This window comes from Macaca thibetana, chromosome 7, assembly GCF_024542745.1.
Source record: "Macaca thibetana thibetana isolate TM-01 chromosome 7, ASM2454274v1, whole genome shotgun sequence".
In the NCBI taxonomy this organism is placed as follows: Eukaryota; Metazoa; Chordata; class Mammalia; order Primates; family Cercopithecidae; genus Macaca; species Macaca thibetana.
In genome coordinates, this window is record NC_065584.1 from 106,587,578 (window position 1) to 106,615,255 (window position 27,678).

Below are 27,678 nucleotides of genomic sequence, written 5' to 3' on the forward strand. Positions count from 1 at the left end.
AATGCCTGCTCTGAAATATACCATGTAGTAGGACTAGAGATATTGAGACAGACGACCCAGCTTTCACACCAAGAGCTTATAGTTCAGTAAGGAATGCTGACAGGTAATCGGTTCCATGACATCCATGCCTGGGTGCTATGGGAGGTCAGGGAAAGAAGGGAGGGGAGAGGGGCAGTGGTGACCCCTCACATTCTAAGAAAACAGGTTCTGTAGCTCATACCAGAAACAGCTGCTTGACCTAGCCATTGATGGAAGCAATGTGAGTCTGATGAGGTCTTCGAGTATGGTCTTACCTCCACAGTGATGAAAACCTCCTCCAAGTGATTTGCAAAGTTTTCCATCTGGATTATCTGCTTTTCCAATTTATACATGTTTTTGTGAATTTCATCCTATCCAACAGAGGATCACAAAGAAGGTATTAATGTTATATCTTCTCTCGCTCTTGTAGAAGGCATTTTATTTTATTTTATTTTATTTTATTTATTTATTTATTTTTTGAGACAGAGTCTCGCTCTGTCGCCCAGGCTGGAGTGCAGTGGCCAGATCTCAGCTCACTGCAAGCTCCGCCTCCCAGGTTTACGCCATTCTCCTGCCTCAGCCTCCCGAGTAGCTGGGACTACAGGCGCCCGCCACCTCGCCCGGCTAGTTTTTTGTATTTTTTAGTAGAGACAGGGTTTCACCGTGTTAGCCAGGATGGTCTCGATCTCCTGACCTCGTGATCCGCCCGTTTTGGCCTCCCAAAGTGCTAGGATTACAGGCTTGAGCCACCGCACCCGGCCCTAGAAGGCATTTTAGATGTATTTCCTGCATATGTACTTGAGATACCAAAGCAATGTCAAGACAGAGAAGAACCAAGGAGACCTATTTACCTTGGCACTTTCCAGTGCTTCATTGAGTGGGATCACTTCATGCTCCTTATGTTCATCAAAAACCTTCTGAAAAGCTCTTATTGGAGTCTTACAAGTGACACAGAAGACATCAGCAGCTTCTTCTTCATCCTCTTCCTCGGGGATGACATAGCATTCATACTCCTCGCTGGCACGGCCGTGTGTGTACCTATAGGCTTCCCGCAAGTCCTGGCACTGGCCTGCCGAGCCCCACCCTCCGAAGCCGAGGTCCTCAGCCTCCACTGTCTCTCCACTAGGTCTCCAGTCTCTCTGCTCCCTGGCTGGGTCTCTCCTCTTCATCACATAAGGAGGATATTCTGAAACCCCTGTTCTGGGCATGTTTTCATCAACAAACTCATCCCTTAATTCATGATCATCTTCAAGTCCATATAAGTGGACAAGTTCATCCACTTCCTCTTGAAGGTCTCTTTGAGCCTTACCATCCCCTGCTCCTCTTGACTCATTGGCCATTTCAGCTTGGACTACTTCTTTCCTCATCCTAGTATTCTCTTCTGGAAAGAGCTGCAGTCTGTCTTCAGAGTCATGCAGGTCCATGTGGTAAAAGTGGAAATCCTTGGGAGTAGACCTGTCCAGCCCCAATTCCTGCCCTGATTCCTCCTCCACTGTAACTCTGGAAGTCCTCAGAAGCACCTTTATATAAGAAAGATCCTTCCTGGACACTTAATAGTGAATATCTGGGCCCTGGAACACAAAAGGAGGAGGAAAATCAGTTCTGGAAAAGGGCATTGCAGCAGATGATCATTAGATTGGGCTCTACTCATACAAAACTTTAAAAAATTATCTGTGTAGCTCAGTTGTGGTTTCACTTTGAACCATCTGTAAAAAAAATTTGTTTTCTATGGGAGGATGGGCTTTGTAAGGTTAAAAGAGACAAATTACAAAACAAATGTCTAATAGGTATGTCTGACAAAATACTTCCCTTCTTATACATTAAAAAAAAAACTTAAAAGGCAAAATAGTGGGAAGCATGTCAGGCAATTATTATTATTATTATTATTGTTATTAATTTATTTTTGAGATGGAGTCTCACTCCGTCGCACAGGCTGGAGTGCAGTGGCGTGATCTCGGCTGACTGCAGCCTCTGCCTCCAGGGTGCAAGCAATTCTTGTGCCTCAACCTCCCAAGTAGCTGGGATTACAGGTATGTGCCACCACACCCAGCTAACTTTTGTATTTTTGGTAGAGATGGGTTTTCACCATGTTGGAACTCCCGACCTCAGGTTATCCACCCACCTCAGCCTCCCAAAGTCCTGGGATTACAGGCGTGAACCACTGCGCCCAGTCTATTATTTTGAAATTGTATTAATTAATTGAAAAAGTGGCATCTTAATAGATGAATGTGCACAGACAATTCACAAAACAATTACTTTTGTATATGATAGCATCTGCACAAAAACATTTGGAAAAAAAACTGTACTTAAAAGTAACAGAACAGGCCTGGCATGGTGGCTCATGCCTGTAATCCCAGTACTTTGGGAGGCTGAGGTGAATGGATTGCTTGAGCTCAAGAGTTCGAGATCATCCTGGGCAATATGGCAAGACCCTGTCTCTACCAAAAATACAAAAAAAAAAAAAAAAAAAAAAAGCCAGGCATAGTGGTGTGCACCTGTCGTCCCAGCTACTTGGGAGGCTGAGGTGGGAGGATCACTTGAGCGGGGGGGTGTGGAGGTTGCAGTGAACCTAAATCACACCACTGCACTCCAGCCTGCGTGACAGAGCAAGACCCTGTCTCAAAAAAAAAAAAAAAAAAAGGGACAGAACAAATAAGTAGAGGCTGTTTTGCCTTTTCAGTTAGAAAATATTTAAAAATGTCAAAAGTGATAACCCCGGCTGGATAAGGCGACAGTGAAGTGAGCACTCTCATATGCTGCCGGCTGGAATGTAAACTGGCCCCATTTTTCTGAAGAGCAAGCTTGGCAACCCGGGTCAGGAACCTTAAAAATGTTCACACTCGGCCGGGCGCGGTGGCTCAAGCCTGTAATCCCAGCACTTTGGGAGGCCGAGACGGGCGGATCACGAGGTCAGGAGATCGAGACCATCCTGGCTAACACGGTGAAACCCTGTCTCTACTAAAAATACAAAAAACTAGCCGGGCGAGGTGGCGGCGCCTGTAGTCCCAGGTACTCGGGAGGCTGAGACAGGAGAATGGCGTAAACCCGGGAGGCGGAGCTTGCAGTGAGCTAAGATCCGGTCACTGCACTCCAGCCCGGGCAACAGAGCCAGACTCCGTCTCAAAAAAAAAAAAAAAAAAAAAATGTTCACACTCTCAGCTGGGTGTGGTGACTCATGCCTATAATCCCAGCACTTTGGGAGGGTGAGGCAGGAGGATTGCTTGAGGCCAGGAGTTTGAGACCAGCCTAGGCAACATAGTGAAACCCCATGTCTACAAAAAATTTAAGAATTTGCCAGGTGTGGTGGTGCGTGTCTGTAGTTCCAGCTACTTGGGAGGCTGAAGCAGTGAGCCATGATTGCACCAATGTACTCCAGCCTGGGCGACAGAGCAAGACTCTGTCTAAAAAAAAAAAAAAAGTGTGTTCATACATACAACTCTCTAGCCTGTCCACACTCTCTCTAACCTAGTAATCCTATTCTGGAACCTTGAGGAAAAATCCCAAATACAAAGAAAAAAATTATTTTATGTAAAAATGTCCACTACAGAATTGTTTTAAGTAGCAAAAACTGTTTTTTGGGGAAAGGTTTAATGATTAAGAGAAGGGCTAAGTAAGCTCGGGTATGTATACTACATAGACTACAAAACAGCCTTCAAAATGTTTATGGAGAGCAAATGGTAACTTGGAAAAAGATATACAATATGATGTTAAGCAAAATAAACAGAACACCCATTATATGTAGAATATGATGTCCACTATTTTAATGAAGTACATAAAGTCTAGAAGGATATAATAATAACAATAGTAGTAGTAAATACAATATTAGTAATAGCTACTACTTCTTGAACACTTATTGTATGCCTTTTCTGTGTTAGGCAGTTTATATATACATTATTCTCACATCGACCCTACATGGCAGGTACTACTATCATCCCCATTTTGTAGATGAGTCAACTGTGTCTCAGGAAGGGTATCTTGTGCAAGGCCACACAGTTAGTATATTGTTGAACTGGGATTTGAGCCTTCATCGGTGTGGCAGTTATGCAACTGTGCTTCACAGATATCCAACTACAGGGAGTGTAATTGACTGGAGGTTTCAGTTGCCCCCTGAAGTTCATTGCTGCATAGCAAGCTTGCCACAAACATCTGCCATCCAGTGACAAGCACAGCCAGGGATGTCCGGAGCTGCATGCCCCGGCCATAGCGAATAATAATTGAGGATTAAACGCCTGAGCTATATTCATTTCCACCCCACACCTTCTCCCTATCTTTGCCTTTTTTCCCCTGTACTAATACCTCGTTAAAGATGGCGCTCTTCCTGCTTCTTCTTCACTCACTTTTCCCGCGCCCGGGAAAATTGTTACTTAATAGCGCAAGCGCAACATGACGTTCGACCGGAGAAACCGAAACTAACCTGGCCACGCCTTTGGCAATGAGATCATTTCCGCCTTAGCCCAACCCCTTCCCTTCCAAGTGTATATAAGGCAGTGCATTACCGCCATTAAACGAGACTTGATCAGAGCACTGTCTTGTCTCCATTTCTCGTGTCTCTTGTTCCCCAAATTCCCACCCCCTCCTCCAGGGCCTGCTCTGACTATCCCGTGGGCCGGGATACGTGGCGCCCGAACAGGGACCTGGAAACGAGGGACTCCGTGAGGAAGAGGACGCCAAAGGACGGTCGACCGCTAACGAAGACAAAAGGAGTCAAACTCTTCCTATCACCGCGGGAACCTGCCGCGTCAGGATCGAAGGTAAGTGACGCGTCTGAAATGGGACAAGAATTAAGCCAACATCAAATATATGTAGGACAATTAAAAGAGGCTTTAAAGATACGAGGAGTAAAGGTTAAAGGTAATGATTTGTTTAAATTTTTTGATTTTGTAAAAGACACTTGCCCTTGGTTCCCACAGGAAGGAACTATTGATATTAAAAGATGGCGTAGAGTAGGGGATTGTTTGCAGGACTATTATAATACTTTTGGGCCAGAAAAAATTCCTGTAACCGCCTTCTCTTATTGGAACCTCATTAGAGATTTAATTGATAAGAAGGAGGCCGATCTGCAAGTCATGGCTGCGGTCACTCAGACAGAGCATATTTTAAAGGTTAGCTCCCGCTCTAACTTCACAAAGCCTCCGCAAGATACGGAGGAGGATCTCATTTCCCTCGAAAGTGATCATGAGGAAATCAAGTCTCCTTCTGTAATAGATAAAGAAATACCACACGAAAACAAACCAAAAAAATACCCAATTTTACAGATACTTCAAAAGGAGGAGGAAATTAATAAGCCTAATCAATTGGATATAAATTGGGATGATTTAGAGGAAGAGGTGGCTAAATATCACAACCCTGATTTGCCTCCCTTTACTTCATACCCACCCCCATATAATAAGACACATAATGAGGCTTCTGCGCCCATTGTTATGGCAGCAATAGATCCCAAAGAAGAATTAAAGCAAAAAATTGCTCAACTAGAAGAACAGATTAAACTTGAAGAGTTACATCAATCATTGATAATTAGGCTCCAAAAGCTAAAAACAGGAAATGAAAAAATACCTAACTCAGACGCTATGGAGGGTTCCTTGCGCCCACTTCAGCGGCCTGGACAACATGTTCCAAGAGGGGGGTTAGTTGCTAGCCGACATAGAGAAGACTCCTCCCCCAAAGACGTTTTTCCGGTCACGGAAACCATAGATGAACAGGGACAGGCTTGGAGGCATCATACTGGATTTGATTTTACTATTATAAAAGAGTTAAAGACTGCTGCCTCTCAGTATGGGGCTACTGCTCCATATACTCTTGCTATAGTGGAATCTGTAGCTGAGAATTGGCTCATTCCTACAGACTGGAATACCTTAGTCAGGGCAGTTCTTTCTGGGGGAGACCACTTAATTTGGAAGTCAGAGTTCTTTGAAAATTGTAGAGATACAGCTAAAAGAAATCAACAGGCAGGAAACGGTTGGGATTTTGATATGTTACCAGGTTCAGGTAATTATGCAGACACTCAGGCCCAAATGCAATATGACCCTGGACTGTTCTCACAAATCCAGGCTGCTGCTACAAAAGCCTGGAGAAAACTTCCCGTTAAAGGAGATCCAGGGGCCTCGCTCACAGCGGTTAAACAAGGACCCGATGAGCCATTTTCAGACTTTGTGCATAGACTTATGACCACGGCAGGTAGAATCTTTGGAAATGCAGAAACGGGTGTAGATTATGTTAAACAGTTAGCTTATGAAAATGCTAACCCCGCCTGCCAAGCGGCAATCAGACCTTATCGAAAGAAAACAGATTTAACAGGATACATTCGCCTTTGTTCAGATATTGGGCCCTCATATCAACAAGGCCTAGCAATGGCCGCCGCTTTTAGTGGCCAAACAGTAAGAGATTTCCTCATTAACAAAGGTAAAGATAAAGGGGGATGTTTTAGATGCGGTAAAAGGGGACACTTTGCAAAAGATTGCTGTGAAAACCAAAATAGGAGTCCAGAAGCAAAAATCCCAGGCCTTTGCCCAAGGTGTAAAAGAGGAAGGCACTGGGCAAATGAATGTAAATCTAAAACTGACAGTCAAGGAAATCCTTTACCCCCCAGGCAGGGAAACGGGATGAGGGGCCAGCCTCAGGCCCCGAAACAAGCATATGGGGCAGTCAGCTTTGTTCCAGCCAGCAACAGCAATCCATTTCAAAACTTAGTAGAGCAACCCCAGGAAGTGCAGGATTGGACCTCAGTTCCACCTCCCACACAATACTAACACCTGAAATGGGACCGCAAACCTTAAATACCGGAATATATGGACCCTTACCACCTAACACTTTTGGGCTACTTTTAGGAAGAAGTAGTGTCACCATGAGAGGCTTACAAGTCCTCCCTGGAGTTATCGATAATGATTATGAAGGAGAAATTAAAATTATGGCCAGAGCTATTGATAGTATTATTACTGTCCCTCAAGGAGTTAGAATAGCTCAGTTACTCCTGCTACCTTTGGTTAAAACAGATAATAATATCCAATACTCTAATAGAAATATAAAAGGTTTCGGATCATCAGATATATATTGGGTGCAACCAATTACAAATCAAAAACCCTCTCTAACCTTATGGTTAGACGGGAAGGCATTCACTGGACTAATAGACACAGGGGCTGATGTAACTATCATTAAACAGGAAGATTGGCCCTCTCATTGGCCTACTACAGAAACTTTAACTCACTTGAGAGGAATTGGACAAAGCAGTAATCCTAAACAAAGTTCTAAATACCTAACATGGACAGATAAAGAAAACAATTCAGGCCTCATTAAGCCATTTGTCATCCCTTACCTACCTGTTAACCTTTGGGGGCGAGATCTGCTCTCTCAAATGAAAATTATAATGTGTAGTCCAAATGATATAGTTACTGCACAAATGTTGACTCAAGGATACACCCCTGGTAAAGGTCTTGGAAAAGGAGAGAACGGTATCCCACAGCCTATACTGGTTTCAGGACAACTTGATAAAAAGGGGTTTGGAAATTTTTAGCTCAGGCCACTGACATACCTGCACCCCAAAGGTGCGCTGACCCCATTACTTGGAAGTCAGATGAGCCCGTTTGGGTTGATCAGTGGCCTTTACTCAATGATAAACTAAGTGCTGCCCAACAGTTAGTGCAGGAACAACTAGCAGCAGGACATATTGAGGAAAGTAATTCCCCTTGGAATACACCTATTTTTGTTATTAAAAAGAAGTCTGGTAAATGGAGACTCTTACAAGATTTAAGAGCAGTAAATATCACTATGATCCTTATGGGTGCCTTACAACCAGGATTGCCTTCACCGGTTGCGATTCCTCAAAAATATTTTAAAATCATTATTGACCTTAAAGATTGCTTTTTTACAATTCCCCTTCACCCTGCTGACCAGAAAAGATTTGCCTTTAGTCTTCCATCTACAAATTTTAAACAACCAATGAAGCGCTATCAATGGAAAGTCTTACCTCAGGGTATGGCCAATAGTCCTACCTTGTGTCAAAAATATGTAGCTGCCGCTATAGAGCCAGTCAGAAAAACATGGGCACAAATGTATATTATACATTATATGGATGATATTTTAATAGCAGGAGAAATTGGCGAACAAGTCTTATAGTGCTTCGCCCAACTCAAACAAGAGTTAACAGCAGCCGGACTACAAATAGCCCCAGAAAAAGTACAATTACAAGATCCATACACTTATCTTGGTTTCCAGATTAATGGACCCAAAATCATTAATCAAAAGGCCGTTATACGTCGTGATCATTTAAAAACTTTAAATGATTTCCAAAAATTACTGGGAGACATAAATTGGCTTCGACCGTACTTAAAGCTCACCACAGGAGAGTTAAAACCTCTTTTCGATATATTAAAAGGAGACTCTAATCCAAAATCCCCCAGGTCCATTACTAAAGAAGCATTAATAACACTCCAACAGGTAGAACATGCCATTGCAACACAATTTGTTACCGGTATTGATTATTCTCAGCCATTAATATTCCTTATTTTTAACACAACAATAACCCCTACTGGCCTATTTTGGCAGAACAATCCCATTATGTGGGTACACCTGCCCTCCTCCCCTAAAAAGGTTTTGTTGCCTTATTATGATGCCATAGCTGATCTAATTATCTTGGGAAGAGAAAACAGTAGAAAATACTTCGGAATAGAACCCTCTACCATTATACAGCCCTACACTCAATCACGCATCCATTGGCTGTTACAAAATATGGAAGCCTGGCCAATTGCTTGCGCTTCTTATACTGGCGCGATTGATAACCATTACCCACCTAACAAACTTATTCAATTTTGCAAACTTCATGCGTTTGTATTTCCCCATATTACCAGTAAAGAACCTCTCAATGACGCATTACTAATTTTCACTGATGGATCTTCCACAGGACTTGCCGCTTACACTTACAATAATGTAGTCGTTAAATTCCAGACCACTTATACATCAGCTCAGCTGGTTGAATTGCAAGCTATAATTGCAGCACTATCAGCTTTTCCTTGTCAGCCACTTAACATTTATACAGACAGCGCCTACCTGGCTCATTCAATACCCCTCTTAGAGACCGTGTCTCAAATTAAACATATTTCAGACACAGCTAACCTATTTTTACAATGTCAACAACTTATCCGAAAAAGGACTACTCCCTTTTTTCTTGGGCATATTAGAGCACATTCAGGATTACCGGGACCTTTAACACAAGGTAACGCAACGGCTGACACGGCAACAAAAACCATAGCCACAGTCACTACAGACAATTTGCAACAAGCGCAAAAAGCACATGCCTTACATCATTTAAACACCCAAACCTTAAGACTTATGTTTAAACTTACCAGAGAACAAGCTCGACAAATAGTTAAACAATGCGCCAACTGCATAACATATTTACCTGTTCCCCATCTAGGAGTTAACCCCCGAGGACTCATCCCTAACGAAATTTGGCAAATGGACGTTACTCACCACTTAGAATTCGGTCAAGTAAAATATATCCATGTATGCATAGACACCTATAGTGGATTCATCAGTGCAACTCTCCAAACAGGGGAGGCCACCAAACATGTCATAGCTCATTTATTACACTGCTTTTCTATTTTAGGAATACCCAAACAAATCAAAGCAGATAATGGCCCCGGTTATATATCCAAAACCTTCTTACAATTTTGTAATACCCTACAAATTAAACATACCACAGGCATTCCCTATAATCCCCAAGGACAAGGTATAGTAGAAAGAGCTCATCTGTCATTAAAAACTATTATCACAAAATTAAAAGGGGGGAGCTGGTACCCCGTGAAGGGTACCCCCAGAAACATAATCATGCCCTGTTTATCCTTAATTTTTAAAATTTGGACAGTCATGGAAAATCGGCTGCTGACCGTTTCTGGCATCCTGAATCTCAAAAACAGTTTGCAATGGTAAAATGGAAAGATCCACTTGATAGTTCATGGCATGGCCCCGATCCAGTTTTAATTTGGGGAAGAGGCTCAGTATGCATCTTCTCACAAAAAAATGATGCAGCCAGATGGCTGCCTAAAAGATTGGTAAGACAAATAAATCATAACCATTGTCAGTCCAGGGAAGATAAATCTCCCTGAGAAGTTCTTTCCTTCTTGTTTTTCAGAAAATGAAGCCTAACATGAAATCCCTTTGGAGAATAATCGCTCTATATAACATAGTGACAGTCTATGCAGGTTTTGGTGACCCTCGTAAGGCAAAAGAATTATTATGAAAACAATACGGCCAGCCTTGTGACTGCAGAGGGGGACAAATATCTGAACCTCCGTCAGATAGAATCACCCAGGTGACCTGCACGGGCAAGACAGCTTACCTAATGCCAAACCAGTTATGGAAATGTAAGTCTACCCCAAGAGATACCTCACCTAGCGGGCCGCTCCTAGAATGCCCTTGTAGCTCTTTCCAATCTTCTGTACATAGTTCCTGTTATACCTCCTATCAACAATGCAAATCAAGCAATAGAACATATTATACGGCCACGTTACTAAAAACACAAACTGGAGGCATCAATGACGTACAAGTATTAGGATCCACTAATAAACTTGTACAATCTCCTTGTAATGGCCAAAAAGGAAAGCCTGTTTGTTGGAGCACTACCGCCCCCATTCACATTTCTGATGGAGGAGGCCCATTAGATATTGCAAGAATTAAAACCGTCCAGAAAAAATTAGAAGAAATTCATAAAGCTTCATATCCTGAGCTTCAATATCACCCTTTAGCCCTGCCTGAGCTTAGAGGTAATTTTAGGCTCGATGCCCAAACCTTTGATATCCTCAATGCTACTTACAATTTACTTCAAATGTCCAATACCAGCCTGGCCCACGATTGTTGGCTTTGTCTTAAAATGGGCCCCCCTATTCCTCTAGCCATACCTAACCTTTCATTGCCCTATGTCGATTACTCAAATGAATCCTTAGTAAATAATTCCTGCCCTATTACCCCCCCCTCTTAGTTCAACCGATGATGTTTTCTAATTCCTCTTGCCTCTTTTCACCATCATATAATAACACTAAAGAAATTGATTTAGGCTATGTTGTGTTTGGCAACTGTACTTCCATAATCAATGCCACCAACCCTTTGTGTGCTATAAATGGCTCGGTCTTCGTTTGTGGAAACAACATGGCATATACGTATCTACCTACAAATTGGACAGGGCTTTGTGTTCTGGCCACTCTTCTCCCCGACATTGATATCATCCCTGGAGATGAACCTATCCCCATCCCCGCTATTGAACATTTTATTTATAGACCGAAACGAGCCATACAATTTATTCCCTTGTTGGCTGGACTAGGAATCACCACTGCTTTTACTACAGGAGCCACAGGCCTAGGAGTCTCACTAACCCAATATACTAAATTATCCAATCAATTAATCTCAGATGTACAGACCTTATCCAGTACTATACAAGATTTACAAGACCAAGTAGACTCGTTAGCTGAAGTAGTTCTCCAGAATAGAAGAGGTCTAGATTTGTTAACGGCAGAACAGGGAGGGATATGTTTGGCTTTACAGGAAAAGTGCTGTTTTTACGCCAACAAATCCGGAATCGTCAGAGATAAGATAAAAACTTTGCAAGAAGAACTAGAAAAGCGCAGAAAAGGCCTGGCCGCCAATCCACTATGGACTGGGCTCGATGGACTTCTCCCCTATCTCCTGCCATTTCTTGGTCCTTTACTCACTCTTTTACTCTTCCTCACTCTCGGGCCTATAATCTTTAATAAGCTTATGGCATTTGTCAGACAACAAATCGAGGCCTTCCAGGCCAAACCTATACAGGTCCATTATCATCGCCTTGAGATGACTGAAAATGGTGAGTCTTATTTACTTTAATAAGACCACCTCCCCTGTGTGCTGAACTGGACAGTCAATGACGGGTAAGAGGACACTATCTCCATCGGAGCCTAAGACAGGAGGGCCGCCCTTGCTGCTGCCTTATCCCATGACGGGCCTAGAAGGTGGGGGTGAGTTGACCCAACCTAAGACAGGCGCAGTTCCCGAGGGGTTTTCTTATCATAAAAATATAAAAAGGGGGACCTGTCCGGAGCTGCACACCCCGGCCATAGCGAATAATAATTGAGGATTAAACGCCTGAGCTATATTCATTTCCACCCCACACCTTCTCCCTATCTTTGCCTTTTTTCCCCTGTACTAATACCTCGTTAAAGATGGTGCTCTTCCTGCTTCTTCTTCACTCACTTTTCCCGCGCCCGGGAAAATTGTTACTTAATAGCGCAAGCGCAACATGACGTCCGACTGGAGAAACCGAAACTAACCTGGCCACGCCTTCGGCAATGAGATCATTTCCGCCTTAGCCCAACCCCTTCCCTTCCAAGTGTATATAAGGCAGTGCATTACCGCCATTAAACGAGACTTGATCAGAGCACTGTCTTGTCTCCATTTCTCGTGTCTCTTGTTCCCCAAATTCCCACCCCCTCCTCCAGGGCCTGCTCTGACTATCCCGCGGGCCGGGATACAGGGATTCTAAGGCAGATCCATTTCTGGTTGATACAAAACTCCTCTGAGCCCTTCTCTAGTTCCAGTTACTCAGGAGGCTGAGATGGGAAGATCACTTGAGCCCAGGAGTTCAAGACCAGCCTGGGCAACATAGCAAACAGAAGGCTGGTCACCTGTAATCCCAGCACTTTCGGAGGCGGGCGGATCATGAGGTCAGGAGTTTGAGACCAGCCTGACCAATGTGGTGAAACCCAGTCTCTACTAAAAACACAAAAAATTAGCCAGTCATGGTGGCAGGTGCCTGTAATCCCAGCTACTTGGGAGGCTGAGGCAGAAGAATTGCTTGAAGCAGGGAGGCGGAGGTTGCAGTGAGCCGTGACTGCACCACTGCACTCCAGCCTGGATAATAGAGCGAGACTCCGTCTCAAACAACGACAACAACAACAACAACACACTTCTCTGATGGCCAGGGGAGTTGGCTGGAGGATTCCCTGACAGCCTCACCAAGGCTTTCTTAGACTGCATGGTAGTCTAGGATACTTGCCTGAATCTTCACTGAACCTTCCCTCTTCCTCTCCTTCAGCCAGGGTCAGACTTGCATCATGGTCTGGCAGTTCTCCCAGCCTTTCCTAGCTGCCTCCCCATTTTATCGCTCACATAGGTGTTTCCTCTAATAAAATTCTTTTGCATATTGTTCCTGCTTCTTGGAGAACCAGATTAACACAGTCTGTTGGACTCCAAAGTCCATGCTTTCTTTCTGGCACAGAGCTGCCATTTGTGTGTGTGTGTGTGTGTGTTTGAGACGGAGTCTCGCTCTGTTGCCCAGGCTGGAGTGCAGTTGCACGATCTCTGCTCACTTCGCCTTCCGAGTTCATGCCATTCTCCTGCCTCAGCCTCCTGAGTAGCTGGGACTGCAGGCACCCGCCACCATGCCCAGCTAATTTTTTTTTTTTGTATTTTTAGTAGAGACAGGGTTTCACCATGTTAGCCAGGAGGGTCTCGATCTCCTGACCTCATGATCCGCCTGCCTCGGACTCCCAAAGTACTGGGATTACAGGCGTGAGCCACCACGCCCAGCCCATTGTGTTTTATTAATTCTTGTTTGTAACAGTTTTATTGAGGCATAATTCATATACCATACAATTCACCTGCTAAAAGTGTATAATGTAGTGGTTTTTAGTATACTCACACATATATGTGGTGATCACCACAGTCAATTTCACAGCATGTATTTTTAAATTTAAAAAAATTTTTTGAGACATGGTCTCCCTCTGTCACCCAGGCTGGAGTGCAGTGGCACCATCTTGGCTCACTGCAACCTCTGCCTCCTGGACTCAGGGGATCCTCCCACCTCAGCCTCCCAAGTAGCTGGGACTACAGGCACGTGCTGCCATGCCTGGCTAACTTTTGAATTGTTTTTTTTTAGAGACAGGGTCATGCCATGTTGCCCAGGATGGTCTTGAACTCCTGAGTTCAAGGGATCCTCCCACCTCAGCCTCCCAAAATGCTGGGATTACAGGAGTGAGCCACTGTGCCCGGCCGTAATTTTAGAGCATTTTTATCATCTCAAAAAGAAGCACTGTACCCTTTAGCTATCACCACCAGCATTCCCCCATCTCTCCTATCCCTAAGCAACAACTAATCTACTTTCTGTCTCTATTGATTTTCCTGTTTGGACATTTCCTATAAATGGAATAATATAGTATATGATCTTTTGTAACTGCTTCTCTCACTGAGCATACTGTTTTCAAGGTTCATCCATGTCGTAGCATGTATCAGTATTTCATTCCCTTTTTAGCACTGGAAAAGTATTCCGTTGTATGGATATACCATATTTTGTTTGTCCATGCATCAGTTGATTCAGGTGGTTTCCCATTTCATTTGGGTTGTTTCTACCTTTTGGCTATTTTAAATAATGCTGCTAAAGACATTTGTGTACAAGTTTTTGTGTGAATATGTTTTCATCTCTTGTAGGTATATACCTAGGAGTGAGTAAACACCTCAGAGTGCAATCACTGGGTCAAATGGTAACTTATGTTTAACTTTCTGAAAAACCACCAAACTATTTTCCAAATTGTCTATACCATTTTACATTCCTGCCAGCAGTGTAGGAAAGCTCTGATTTCTCCACATTCTTGTCAGCACTTGTTATTATCTGACTGTTTGATTACAGTCATCCTAGTGGTTATGAAATGGTATCTCATTGTGGTTTTGATTTGCATGTCCCTGATGAATAATGATGTCAGTTATCTTTCATATATTTATTGGCCATTTGTATACCTGCTTTGAAGAAACACCTCTCTGAATCTTTTGCCCATCTTTAAATTGGGTTATTTGCCTTTTTGTTATTGAGCTCTAAGAGTTCTTTATGTATTCTGGATTCTAGTCCACTGTCAGGTATGTACATTACAAATATTTTTCTTCTATTCAGTGAGGTGTCCTTTTATTTTCTTGATGATGCCCCTTGAAGCACAAACGTTTTTAATTTTGATGAAGTCTAGTTTATCTATTTTTTGTTGTTGTTGCTGCTTGTGCTTTTGATGTCATGTCTAATAATCCATTGCCAAATTTGGGATAAATCCCACTTGGTCATAATGTTTAATATTTTTCTTTTCTGTTATTGTTTTTTAGGAGGGATTACAGGCATTAGCCACTGTGTCTGGCCTAAGTTTTTGTTATATGTGACTAGATTCAGTTTGCTAGCATTTTGCTGAGGGATTTTGAATTCATATTCCTAACAAATACTGGCGTGTAGTTTTGGTTTTTTTTCTTGTGATATCTTTCTCTGGTTTTGGTATCAGGGTAATATGTTTCATAGAATGAGTTGAGAAGTGTTCCTGTTCTTCTATTTTTTGGAACAGTATGTAAAGAATTGTTATTAATGCTTCTCTCAACATTTGGCAGAATTCATCAGTGAAGCCACCTGGTCCTAGGCTTTTCTTCGTGGGTGATGTATTATTATTACTATTATTATTAATTTTTTTTTGAGACAGGGTCTTACTCTGTCACCCAGGCTGGAGTGCAGTGGCACAATCTCGGCTAACTGCAACCTCCACCTCCCAGGTCCACGTGATTTTCCTGCCTCAGCATCCCAGGTAGCTGGGATTACAGGCACCTGCCACCACACCTGGCTAATTTTTGTATTTTTAGTAGAGACGGGGTTTCACCATGTTGGCCAGGCTGGGTTTTTTTTTTTTTTTTTTTTTTTTTTCCACATCAAGAAATAACTTTGTCCAAAAGGAATTCAAATGGAAGATATATTTAGCATCAATTCATGTAACTTATACATGTATTGTCAAGTATGACATCCATAAAAGCACAAAACAGTTTCTCACACGTTCCACCGAACTTCTGGCTTACTTTATGTGTCACTTCCATGACTACCAACCACACATAGAGAGACTAGGAGATACTTAGTGAAGACGGCTTTCCAGGAAGTTTACAAAATAAGAAAGGAAAGGTATGTCAAAGTATAGCACAAGTAGCAATGGGGCCCTGAATTCACTTTGGAAAAAGCTAGTTTTTTAATTATTAATTTAATCTCTTTACTTAGGCCTATTTAGATTGCCTATTTCTTCCTTGGTCTGTTTTGGGACTTTGTGTCTTTCTAGGAAATGTCTATTTCATTTAAATTATCTAATTTATTCTAATACAGTTGTTCATGGTATTTCTTTTCAATCTTTTTTATTTCTGTATGCTTGGTAGTAATGCCCCTTTTTCATTTCTGATTCTAGTAATTTGAGTTTTCTCTCATTTTCTCTTGGTCAAACCTCTGACTAGAGGTTTGCCAATTTTGCTGATTACTTCAAATAATCTGCTTTGGTTTCTTTAATTTTCCCTATTGTTTTTCTATTATTTATTTCATTAATTTCTACTCTAATACTTATTATTTCCTTCCTCTGCTTGTTTTGTTAGTTTGCTCTTCTTTTTCCAGCTTTTAAATGTATTGATTTGAGATCTTTCTTCTTGTTAAATATAGGCATTTATGGCTATAAATTTTCCTCTAATCACTGCTTTTGCTGTACCCCACAAGTTTTCATGTTATCTTCATGTCTATTCATCTCAAAGTATTTTCTAACTTCCATTTTGATTTCTTCTTTGACCCATTGGTTATTGAGGAACGTGTTGTTTAATTTCCACATATTTGTGAGTTTTCCAACTTTCTTTGTGTTGATTTCTATTTGCATTCCATTGCGACAAGAAAACATATTTTGTATTATTTCTATCCTTTTAAATGTATTGAGGTTTGTTTTATGGGCTAGTATATGGTCTATCTTAGAGAACGTTCCATAGGCATTTGGGAAGAATGTGTATTCTGCTTCTGCTATTGTTGAGTAAAGTGTTATATAGATGTCTGTTAGGTCCATTTGGTTTACAGTATTATTTAAGTCTTCTATTTCCTTGTTGATCTTCTGCTTAGTCATTCTACCCATTATTGAAAGCAGAGTATTGAAGTCTTCAACTATTTTTTTTTTTTTTTTTTTTTTTTTTTTGAGACGGAGTCTCGCGCTGTCACCCAGGCTGGAGTGCAGTGGCCGGATCTCAGCTCACTGCAAGCTCCACCTCCCGGGTTCACGCCATTCTCCTGCCTCCACCTCCCGAGTAGCTGGGACTACAGGCGTCCGCCACCTCGGCCGGCTAGTTTTTTGTATTTTTTAGTAGAGACGGGGTTTCACCGTGTTAACCAGGATGGTCTCGATCTCCTGACCTCATGATCCGCCCGTCTCGGCCTCCCAAAGTGCTGGGATTACAGGCTTGAGCCACCGCGCCCGGCCGAAGTCTTCAACTATTATTGTTAGAGTTTCCATTTCTACCTTCATTTATGTCAGTTTTTGTTTGACATATTTTGGTACTCTGTAGTTAGGTGCATATACATATATAATTGTCATATCTTTCTGATGGATTGGCTCTTTTCTAATGATAGCATATCCCTCTTTATCTCTAGTAACACTTTTTTGTTTTAAATCCATTTTTTTCTGATGTCAGTACAGCCCCTCTAGCTTTCCTGTGGTTGCTGTTTACATGATTTATCTTTTTCTATCCTTTTAGTTTCAATCTATTTGTATTTTTGAATCTAACATGTGTATCTTGTAGACAACATAGAGTTGGCTATATTGTTATTAATTTTTGATTGATTCATTATGACAAGCTTCCTAAGAATTTCTAAATTACAACACTTTTTTGGAGGAGCTCAAGCTATGATGTTTTTTTTCCGTATAACAAAATGGCATTTCCTATGAAATAATATAACACGCCCCCAAAGAAAATCCTCCCCAGAACCTGATAATGAACATTCCAATTCTCAGCTTCCTAGTGGGATAATAAATCGGAGGTTAGAAGAAGATGATCATCTACAAGTCTATCAGAACTAAATATAGGCATTTACGGCTATATTAGAGGAAGACAGTTCATTCTAAAGGAGTATTAGGCCAGGCGCAGTGGCTCATGCCTGTAATCCCAGCACTTTAGGAGGCTGAGGTGGGCAGATCGTTTGATCTCAGGAGTTTGAGACCAGCCTGGGCAATATGGTGAAACTCCATCTCTACGAAAAATACAAAAAAATTAGCCAGGCATGGTGGCACATGCCTGTAATCCCAGCTACTCAGGAGGCTGAGGCAGGAGGGTCTCTTGAGCCCAAAAGACGGAGATTGCAGTTAGCTGAGATTGCACTCCTTCACTTCAGCCTGGGTAATGGTAACTCCATCTCAAAAAAAAAAAAAAGTGTTAGATGATAGGAGAGTTATGATAGGAAAGTAATTATGAAGAGGACACTAAAGGATACTCTAAGACCGAGAGAAAAACTCTAACACAGGATAAACTTCACAGGGTGTTCAAATGTCATAGAAGAAGTTTTGATTTCTTTTTCTTTTTCTTTTTCTTTTTTTTTTTTCTGAGACAGAGTTTTGCTCTTGTTGCCCAGGTGGGAGTGCAGTGGTGCGATCTCTGCTCACTGCAACCTCCGCCTTCCGGTTTCAAGCGATTTTCCTGCCTCAGCCTCCCGCGTAGCTGGGATTACAGGCTCCCACAACCACGCCCAGCTAATTTTTGTATTTTTTAGTAGAGACAAGGTTTCACCATGTTGGCCAGGCTGGTCTCAAACTCCTGACTTCATGATCCACCTGCCTCGGCCTCCCAAAGTGCTGGGATTACAGGCGTGAGCCACCAGGCCCAGGAGAAGTTGTGATTTCAACCCACATCATGGCAAACAGAATTGTCCTGGCCAGAGCTGGTCCCCAGTGGCTGTACAAGCAAGAAAAACATATGGAAACACAGGTGAACCAAGGTTGGCTGGCAGGTGAGCCGAAGAAGTTGGTAGCATTGCTGTGGGCATAAGACATACTGAAGGACCAAGGGAAAGTGGTCACCAGGCCTCATGAGAGACCCTGAGCCACAATCACCCAGACGAACTGTTCTCAGGTTCTTGACCATCAGAAACCATTCAAGAGAATAAATATTTGTTGTTTTAAGCTGCCAAGTTTTGAAATAATTTGTTATGTCACAATAGATGACTAATTCATTGTCCCAGACTAAAAATAAACTTTCCACCTAGCTTTCTCTGCTAGCTGTTATTCTCTTTCTCCCCTTTTCCTTTTTTTTTTTTTTTTTTTTTTTTGAGATGGAGTCTCGCTCTGCCACCCAGGCTGGAGTGAGTGGCGCGATCTCGGCTCACTGCAAGGCCCGCCTCCCGGGTTCACGCCATTCTCCTGCCTCAGCCTCCCCAGTAGCTGGGACTATAGGCGCCCGCCACCACGCCCAGCTAATTTTTTTTTTTTTTTGTATTTTTAGTAGAGACAGGGTTTCACTGTGTTAGCCAGCATGGTCTCGATCTCCTGACCTCATGATCCGCCCACCTTAGCCTCCCAAAGTGCTGGGATTACAGGCATGAGCCACCACGCCTGGCCTTCTCCCCTTTTCCTATCCAGACTCCATCAAAGGGTGGCATTCCCACCATCACTGTTCAGGCTACGGAATCTGTATGTGAAGACTTTCCAAGGGGTACATGGGTATAGATAGCTTCAGGAGGATCAGCTCCCAGATGCTCAACTTCATTTTTAATCTTTCCCAGAGCTGCTCTGCCTGGGAAGAAGCCAGCATTTGAGGCTTCATGTAGATTCTTTTTTCACAATACTCCTTCTTCTCTTTATTACAAAAGTAAAACTATACCTCTCACTTGTCCTGAATATTTCATTGCACTGTAAGATTTCATTGCTTGGGAATTAAACAACAACAACAACAAAACCCAAAAACCTCCAGGGGATTAAATGGAAGGACAATTTGAAGTATTGCTATCAATGGTGGAGGGTGAGTGACATTAATGAATGCATAAGAAAAAGTTTGTTTTCAAGCTGAGTGGTTTCCAGTTCTTTGCTTTCAATAAAGTTGAAGGAAGATCTAATCAAATTGTCAGCTAATATATGATTAAAAATAGTTTTTCATGATAGATCACTATGTACTTTTTGACACACATCGCAGAAAGAGTTAAAAAATATGAGTGACACTGCTATAATAAAACACTTTCATTTCCATCAATGTTTGATTATGTAGCTGAGCAAGGTTGCTCAGTGCTTACATCAACAAACTGAAAGCAGAAAGACAATTGACCCTAATTCCTGTTGCAGTCTAAAACATGTAATTTTCATCAACGGATACACAAATCGACTTTTTTTAAAAAGCTCCATCTACCTCATTAAGAGATGCATTTCCATTTTATTTTTCATGTAATAATTATTGGCCGGGCGCGCTGGCTCATGCCTGTAATCCCAGCACTTTGGGAGGCCAAGGCGGGCAGATCACAAGGTCAGGAGATCGAGACCATCCTGGCTAACATGGTGAAACCCAGTCTCTACTAAAAATACAAAGTTAGGAGGGTGTGGTGGCGGCACCTGTAGTCCCAGCTACTCAGGAGGCTGAGGCAGGAGAATGGCGTGAACCCGGGAGGCGGAGCTTGCAGTGAGCGGAGATCGCGCCACTGCACTGCAGCCTGGGTGACAGAGCAAGACCCTGTTGGAAGAAAGAAAGGAAGAAAGGAAGAAAATTCATGTTTTAAGTGCACAATTCAATGATTTTTAGTAAATTCCCCAAATTGTGCAGCCATCATCACAATCCAGTTCCCAATGCCTACCCCCATTAAAAAATTGTGGTAAACTTAATGCCTTTTTAAAATTTTTTAAATTTTTTAATTTTTTATTTTTATTTTATTTTTTTTTGAGACGGAGTCTCGCTCTGTCGCCCAGGCTGGAGTGCAGTGACCGGATCTCGGCTCACTGCAAGCTCTGCCTCCCGGGTTTACGCCATTCTCCTGCCTCAGCCTGCCCAGTAGCTGGGACTACAGGCGCCTGCCACCTCACCCGGCTAGTTTTTTGTATTTTTTAGTAGAGACGGGGTTTCACTGAGTTAGCCAGGCTGGTCTCAATCTCCTGACCTTGTGATCCGCCCATCTCGGCCTCCCAAAGTGCTGGGATTACAGGCTTGAGCCACCGCGCCCGGCCGCCTTTTTTTTTTTTTTAAAACCAATATTATTAAGCTATTTTAACATGACATATATATAATGTTTTGAGAAAAATAAGATAAGCAAAATATTTTAAGATATAGTTTAGCACTGTTTTTTCCTTATCCATCACTTTTATGATCCAGTTTTCCTTAACTTCCATTTATGTGATCAGAGTTAGCAGCCAGCTGTTTGTCTTCCCTATTTGTTCCACAGCTGTACACAGAAAACAGAAATCAACAAGTTCAGCAGCTTCCCCTGTCAGCTCTATTTATCTTTCTGCAGTGATGGACTGTCACTTCTGCTGATAGACTGTCCTTTTAATAGCCAATTCCCAAACTATGTTTTTAAAAAGGCATTAAGTTTTCTTTCCACTATCTCCACTGTTTTTTTCGTTGTTGTTGTTGTTGTCTGTTTGTTTGTTTTTTGAGACAGGGTCTTGCTCTGTTGCCCAGATTGGAGTGCAGTGGTGCGATCTCAGCTCACTGCTGCTTTGACCTCCTGGGCTGAAGCAATCCTCCCACCTCAGCCTCCCGAGCAGATAGGATCACAGGCACAGACCACCATGCCTGGCTAATTTTTGTAATTTTTGTAGAGACGGGGTCTCACTATGTTGCCCAGGCTGGTCTCAAACTCTTGCTTAAGCAATCCTCCCGCCTTGGTCTCCCAAAATATTGGGATTACAGGTGTGAGCCAATGTGCCTGGCCTATCTCCGCTTTTGATAGCCCTTTTAATGTAACATTTTCTGATGGCCTGTGAAATCCATGGACCCTGTCTGGTGCTCTCCTGTCTGCTCCATCCATTCAATCCTATTGACCCTTCTGTCTCCCCCGGCTCAGCTGGAATTTCCCCTAGGCCACTGATTGCTGAAATCTCTGCCAAGTTCCTCCCCTTGGCTGCTGTTTATATGGGGGCATCCCCTCAACCTCCATTCTAGGCCCTCTTCCCACTCTCTACTTGCTCTAGGTGATCTCGTCCAGTCTCACAGCTTCTACGTCCCTGTCTCTTCTGAGGGCTCCAAATCCATGTCTCTGGCCCTAACCTGTGCCCCATGCAGAGGCAGAGGCTCAGAGGCACAGCTGCTGTCTTGAGCAGCCCCCTCCAGCAGCCCCCTCACACTCAGCCCCGCCGGAAGGAGCTCATTGCCTCTGTCTTTCCCCAACTCACCATGTGGTGTGATGTCACCTCCATGGTAGCCCCTGCGTGCTGCCTGTTAGAGGGGTGTCCTCCCTCCAGCCCTGTCAGAACTCCTCCCCTCAACAAGGTTTCTCAAACTTTCCTGCACACACGTCACCTTGAGGTTCTGGTTAAATGTAGAGTCAGAAAGTCTAGAGTGAGGTCTGGAAAACTGCATTTCTAAATCTCTAAGTGGTGCCTATTCTGCTGGTCTACCTTCTAAGGTAGGAGATGCCTGGATGCCCAGCTGGCCCCTGAGAGGTTGGGACAGTCCTCCAGAAAACCCACCTTCTTCAGCCTCTCTACACTCTGGCCATGAAAGTCTGTGATGTCCTGAACTGCCTGCCTGCCCTTCCCCCTGCCCTCCCTGGACATTCCTGCTGTAAGCCTCCAGTTTCATCCCTCTTCCTCAGCTTTTATTTGTGGAAGCCAAGTTACCCATGGCCTGAGGAAGAAGAACTCTGTCCTGCGTCCTAGGCTGGTCAGAGATGCCACCTTGCCGTTATGGCCTGGGACCTCCTCCTTCCTTCCTGGGGACAACCAGCCAGGCTCTGCTCACTGCCTCCCCCGGTGCCCTCCAAGTTTTGTCCTGTGAGCACAGGAAAAGGCTAGGAGTAGTGATGAGGAGAGCAGAGGTGCCAACACAGTTCTACCTCTGGCCCATTTAGGAAGGATTTGAGACAGGGAGGCTAGTTAGCTTCCTATGTTAAGATGATCTGGAGGAAAAGGATAAAAGCCCTTCAGTCGGCCCTGCGCAGTGGCTCACACCTGTAATCTCAGCACTTTAGAAGGCTGAGGTGGGCGGATCCCCTGAGGTCAGGAGTTCAAGACCAGCCTGGCTAGTATGATGAAACCCCGTCTCTACTAGAAATACAAAAATTAGCTGGGCGTGGTGGTGGGAGCCTGGAATCCCAGCTACTCGGCAGGCTGAGGCATGAGAATCGCTTGAACCTGGGAGGCGAAGGTTGCAGTGATCCAAGATCACGCTACTGCACTCCAGCTTGGGGGATAGAGTGAGACTCTGTCTCAAAAAAAAAAAAAAAAAAAAAAAAAAAAAAAAAGCCCCTCAGTCAAGCTCTTGCTTATCTAACTCCCAGCCAATCAGTAACAAAAGACCCAAGAAGCTATAACCGCTATAACCATAAGCTCCTATTTCGGGGGTTTAGGGACTTCCCTGGAGCCCCAAATGTGCAGTTAGATTTAAACTCCAACCTGTAGTTACCCCTTCTTCATTTTAATGCTGAAAATCACACCTGGGGTGGCGATTTAAAATGCTAATGTTACATATAATGTATGAAGAAGCATGTTGAGCCACTGTGCAAGCACTAGAAAAACCCTTCTACACATGCCCCGATGTAACCCTTCCCTATAGAAAGACTTTATAAAACTAACCCACAAACTACTTTCCTCAAGGGGCAGCCCATTCTTTTCTTCTTCAGTGCCGGCTTCCTTGTGCACAAGCTAAAATAAACTTTTTCTTTGCTGCTGTGTCTGGTGATCTCTCTTGATTTCTATCCTGGGAGATTACAAGAACCCAGGATGCTGGTAACATTTTGATCCAAGAATAGGAGGTTCTGGATCCCAGTGATGGAACTGTGTCCTGCTCTTAACCTGGAGGGGCCCTTAGCCACTTCAACTGGGGCTCTGTACCAAATATCACTCCCCCAGTTAATCATGGCTACATTCCGCCTTGGAAATCCCTCACATTTTCCTCCATGCGCTCACCCTGGCTTTCTGACAAGACAAAAACACAAGAACCAACCAGCCTTCTCTGATGGTAGAGGGTTTGGGGAGGTGGGATGTGGAAGTGTCACTACATGGACTCAGCCCTGGTGAGCCCCTGGGGACCTTCTCTCTTCTCCTCTTCACTCTGAAGTGTCCATGGGTTGCTGTTTTTCTAGGTACTCTATCAGCACCACACAGAGAAGTCGACTTCCAGCAGTCATTAGGTGAAAAAGATGCTGCTATCCTAACCCAATGCCATGTATGTTATTGGTTTCAGAGATCTGGATCCTCATAAGGAAACCTTGCTCCTGAGACTCTAAGACTTGGGAACATCGCTCTTGGAGTTCTCCCCCTCTCCAGTGCTCCAAAACTCTTCACATGGAAGACAGTGGTAAATATCACTTCGGTAACACCTGCTGAGGCTGAGATACCATGACCATGCAGGATTAAGGCACACAGTGCACCACCTCCACCAGGTCTTGGTCCATGCCACCTGGGACCACAAACAGGATCAGGTCCACCGCCTAGATGGAGAGAAGGATGAGTGGAGGTAGGTTTCCAGAGGCAGCATTGCAAAGCCAGTGGTTTCTAGGCACCAGGGCCAGTGTTTTGCCTCCAGAGCATCTATGATTTATGAAGACTCCAGAATTGGGTTTTCTTTATGGAGAGGTTACTACTAAGAAACCTGTCCACCATTAGGCCCTGGCTGGGGCAGTCCTGGTTCATCCTCACTAATGCAGCCTGTACACAGAGCTGGAGAAGTATGGCTTCGAGTGAACTAGGGCACAACTTTTTCTCACACTGAATCTGCGTCCCAGCAAAATCAGCACTCAGCGATACCGGCAAGCATCCCGCTCCATACATACCAGACCCAAGGGATTGCTAGCTCCTCCTGGGTATCACGCACATTGCCCGCACTTTAGCCCATAGGGTTTCCCTCTGATGGTTCACAAGGTCAAAGTTCCCTTCCAGCTACGGAAACACCACTTTGCCTCCTCTCTCATCCTGAATCCCTTATTGTAGTGGATGATTCTCAACAAAGCAATCAGAGCCTTCTACCCTAAGAGGCTCTGAATCCTGCCTTCACACTCCTGTATGTCGGATTGCCCAGCTAATCAGAATTACACACATTGCATGGAAATAATATCTTACCATTAACAGCTGGGTTGAGCTCTTACTTGACATCATGGGGGAGAAAGAGGAAGAGAATGAAGCTAAGCACAAGCATCTCCAGAAATAGAACCTGAGAGGATGGGAGGGTCATGCTTCTTCCCCAGGGGCCTCTTATCAGCCAGCAACAGCAGCAGCAGGTCTCCCAAGCTTAGAAGCAGTTCCTCGTCTCTACTCCACTGGGACTCCTGGTTGCTGCCTCTGCTCCTGGGGCGTTATAGATTCTACCTGGTCACGGCAGAGTTAGATGTCCTGGAGCCAGTGTGTTATGGGGCAACATGGAATGACCTGGAAAGTCTGCACCCATGCAGAGGACATCTGGAGAAGCCCTAGGTCCTTCTGTGACCCTGGCTAACCTTACCACATGCATGGTCTGTGGTGTTGGGCATCATTCATTGACCCAGCTCTGAATGTTCATGGGGTTGGTGAGGTGTGAATTCAAGAGAACGGGACCGGGCTAGTTGCTGGGGGTACAATGGATGAGACACAGTTCCTGGTCTCAAGGAGGCTCCAGACAAGTGAATAAGGGATTATTATCCCATGTGGGGCTATGCACAACTTCTCAGAGATGCCACTTTCCCTCTTTCCTGGGACCCCAGAGTACTTCTCCTTCCTAAAGCACAGATTTTAGGAGGGCCAAAATCCCACTATTTCCCTCTGAGGCTCGAAATCTTGCTTGAAACCCTCCTGTCTCTACAGTCTGCTGACTGTGTGCACCATGGTTCTTCCTCAGGGGTGTCCCTGCCCAGGATAACAGCACAACTCATACAGCACACATTGCTTTGCTCAGGCAGAAGTGGTACATCTGCATGTCCTACATTCTGAGGGCTCCATTACTGGCAAGTACCAACTCTCCTGGGCACCAGGGACCCCCTGCCCCATGCCATAGCTCTATACTCCCCAAGCAGCCCCACCTTCCCTAGCGGTCACTCCCTGTTCCTTCTGGCCGCTCTCAGGGTCTTCCATGTGAGACTTATCCTAGGCCCTGGCTCAGGCTGTCCTGCCTGCTGAGAGCTCCCCACTCTTCCCTGCCTCACCACTGCTTCTTAAACCCCTACTCATCCAACATGGCCCTCCATGAAGGCCACTTGCATTGCTACCATCCATGAATGAGAGCATGACACCCACCCCCTCCAGCACCAAACCAAACCAGAAGCTCATCTTTGACACCCCCAATCTAATGAATAATCAATTCATGCTGATTTTGACTCTACTTCTTGAATCTCTAGGTAATATCCCTTTTCCTGTCCCTCCTCCCCCCTCCCCAAGACCACTGCCTTCTGGATTTAGACAGTCCTGTGTTTGCATTGTTTCTGCCACATCCTGGAAGTATGACTTCAGGAAAAACATCTCTCTAGGCCTCACTTTAATGGACTATAAAACAGCTCTATTAACACTGTGTACCTCGTAAGGTTGGCATTTAGACGAAATAACATAATGTACTTTATACATAATACATGGCTTAAAGTAAGTCCTCAATAAGTGTTAGCTGCTGTTATTGCTATTGTTCTTACTATAATTACCATTATTCGTACCTTAGTATCTCCCACCTGGGCTACAAGCCTTCTACCTGGTCACTCATGGAGAGTGACCACAGCAGTGTGGAATCATCCGTGGCCACTGTGGGAATATTTGTCCCTTGAAAACAGCTGATGATGAAAGAAGGCACCAAAGCAGAACGGCCTCATAACCATGCACAGACATCTGCTATGAGATTATTCCTCTCCCTATAGCAAGAGTTTCCAAGGGGCCCAGGCAGAGATGTGGTATTCTAGGGATGGAGGTCCCTTGGAGAGCATCTAATTCAATTTCCTGATTTTATTCAGCAGGTCATGGATGTTTAAAAAAAATCCTGATTTTAGGATGGCAAAACTGAGTTCTTGTGAGGATAAAGGGCTTGCTTATAGCCAATTTTCTTTTACAAAAATTTATCTGGGCTACTCTGTATTTAGCCCTGTGCTTGAATCCAAGCTTTTCACCTGACACACAACCAGTCAGGTGAAGAGCTTGGATTCAAACCCAGGTTTCCACTAAATCACACCATCTCCAGACAGAGGAGCAGTTCACTAAAAATAATGCTTACATTCCCATGTGCTACCCAAAGGGAAATAGCCAGGATTCTGTATGACCAATAAATCATCATGAGAAATTCTTTCAACCAGAAGCTGGAATGTGAAACACCAAGTTGAACTGTCAGAAAGACACAAGCAAGAAGACTGGAAAACACTTAGTACAAATACAAATAAGAATAAATGCTTTCAGGTTGGCACTTGCCCTTTGAACACATAACACAAACTGGTCTCAACACAAACTTGCTCAGTGTCAAAGTAGGAATTTTGCAACACACCCTACAGTTAACACTCACTTTTGCCCTCAACACCTAGACTCTTAACAGAATCAGGATTTGGGGAGAAAGGAAGGTTGACAATAAATTGTCATTTTATAAATGGTGAAACTAAAGCTTAGAGAAGTAAAGTAATAAGTCACAGTTCATTATGAATGTCTTTGCTGGATACCCTTTCCTCTATGCCATTATGCCATAGGGAAGCAGTTAAAAAAAATTAAAAAGATGTTTACCTAAGGCTTATATGGGAGGTGTATCCCTGTGCATTACTTAGAAAAGTCCCCC

At 43.7% G+C, this 27,678-nt stretch overlaps 1 protein-coding gene across 1 annotated transcript in view; it reads right to left on the reverse strand.

Annotated features, from left to right (window-relative positions):
- FSD2 (fibronectin type III and SPRY domain containing 2) overlaps positions 1-27,678 on the reverse strand; it is a 64,700-nt gene that overhangs the window by 32,580 nt on the left and 4,442 nt on the right. Inside the window, exons 2-3 of the mRNA XM_050796139.1 lie at positions 870-1,589; positions 294-389 (exon numbers count right to left, since the gene is read on the reverse strand). Of these exons, the coding sequence (XP_050652096.1) occupies positions 294-389; positions 870-1,442 (669 nt within the window). The 5' untranslated portion in view covers positions 1,443-1,589. The remainder of the gene's footprint in view (positions 1-293; positions 390-869; positions 1,590-27,678) is intronic.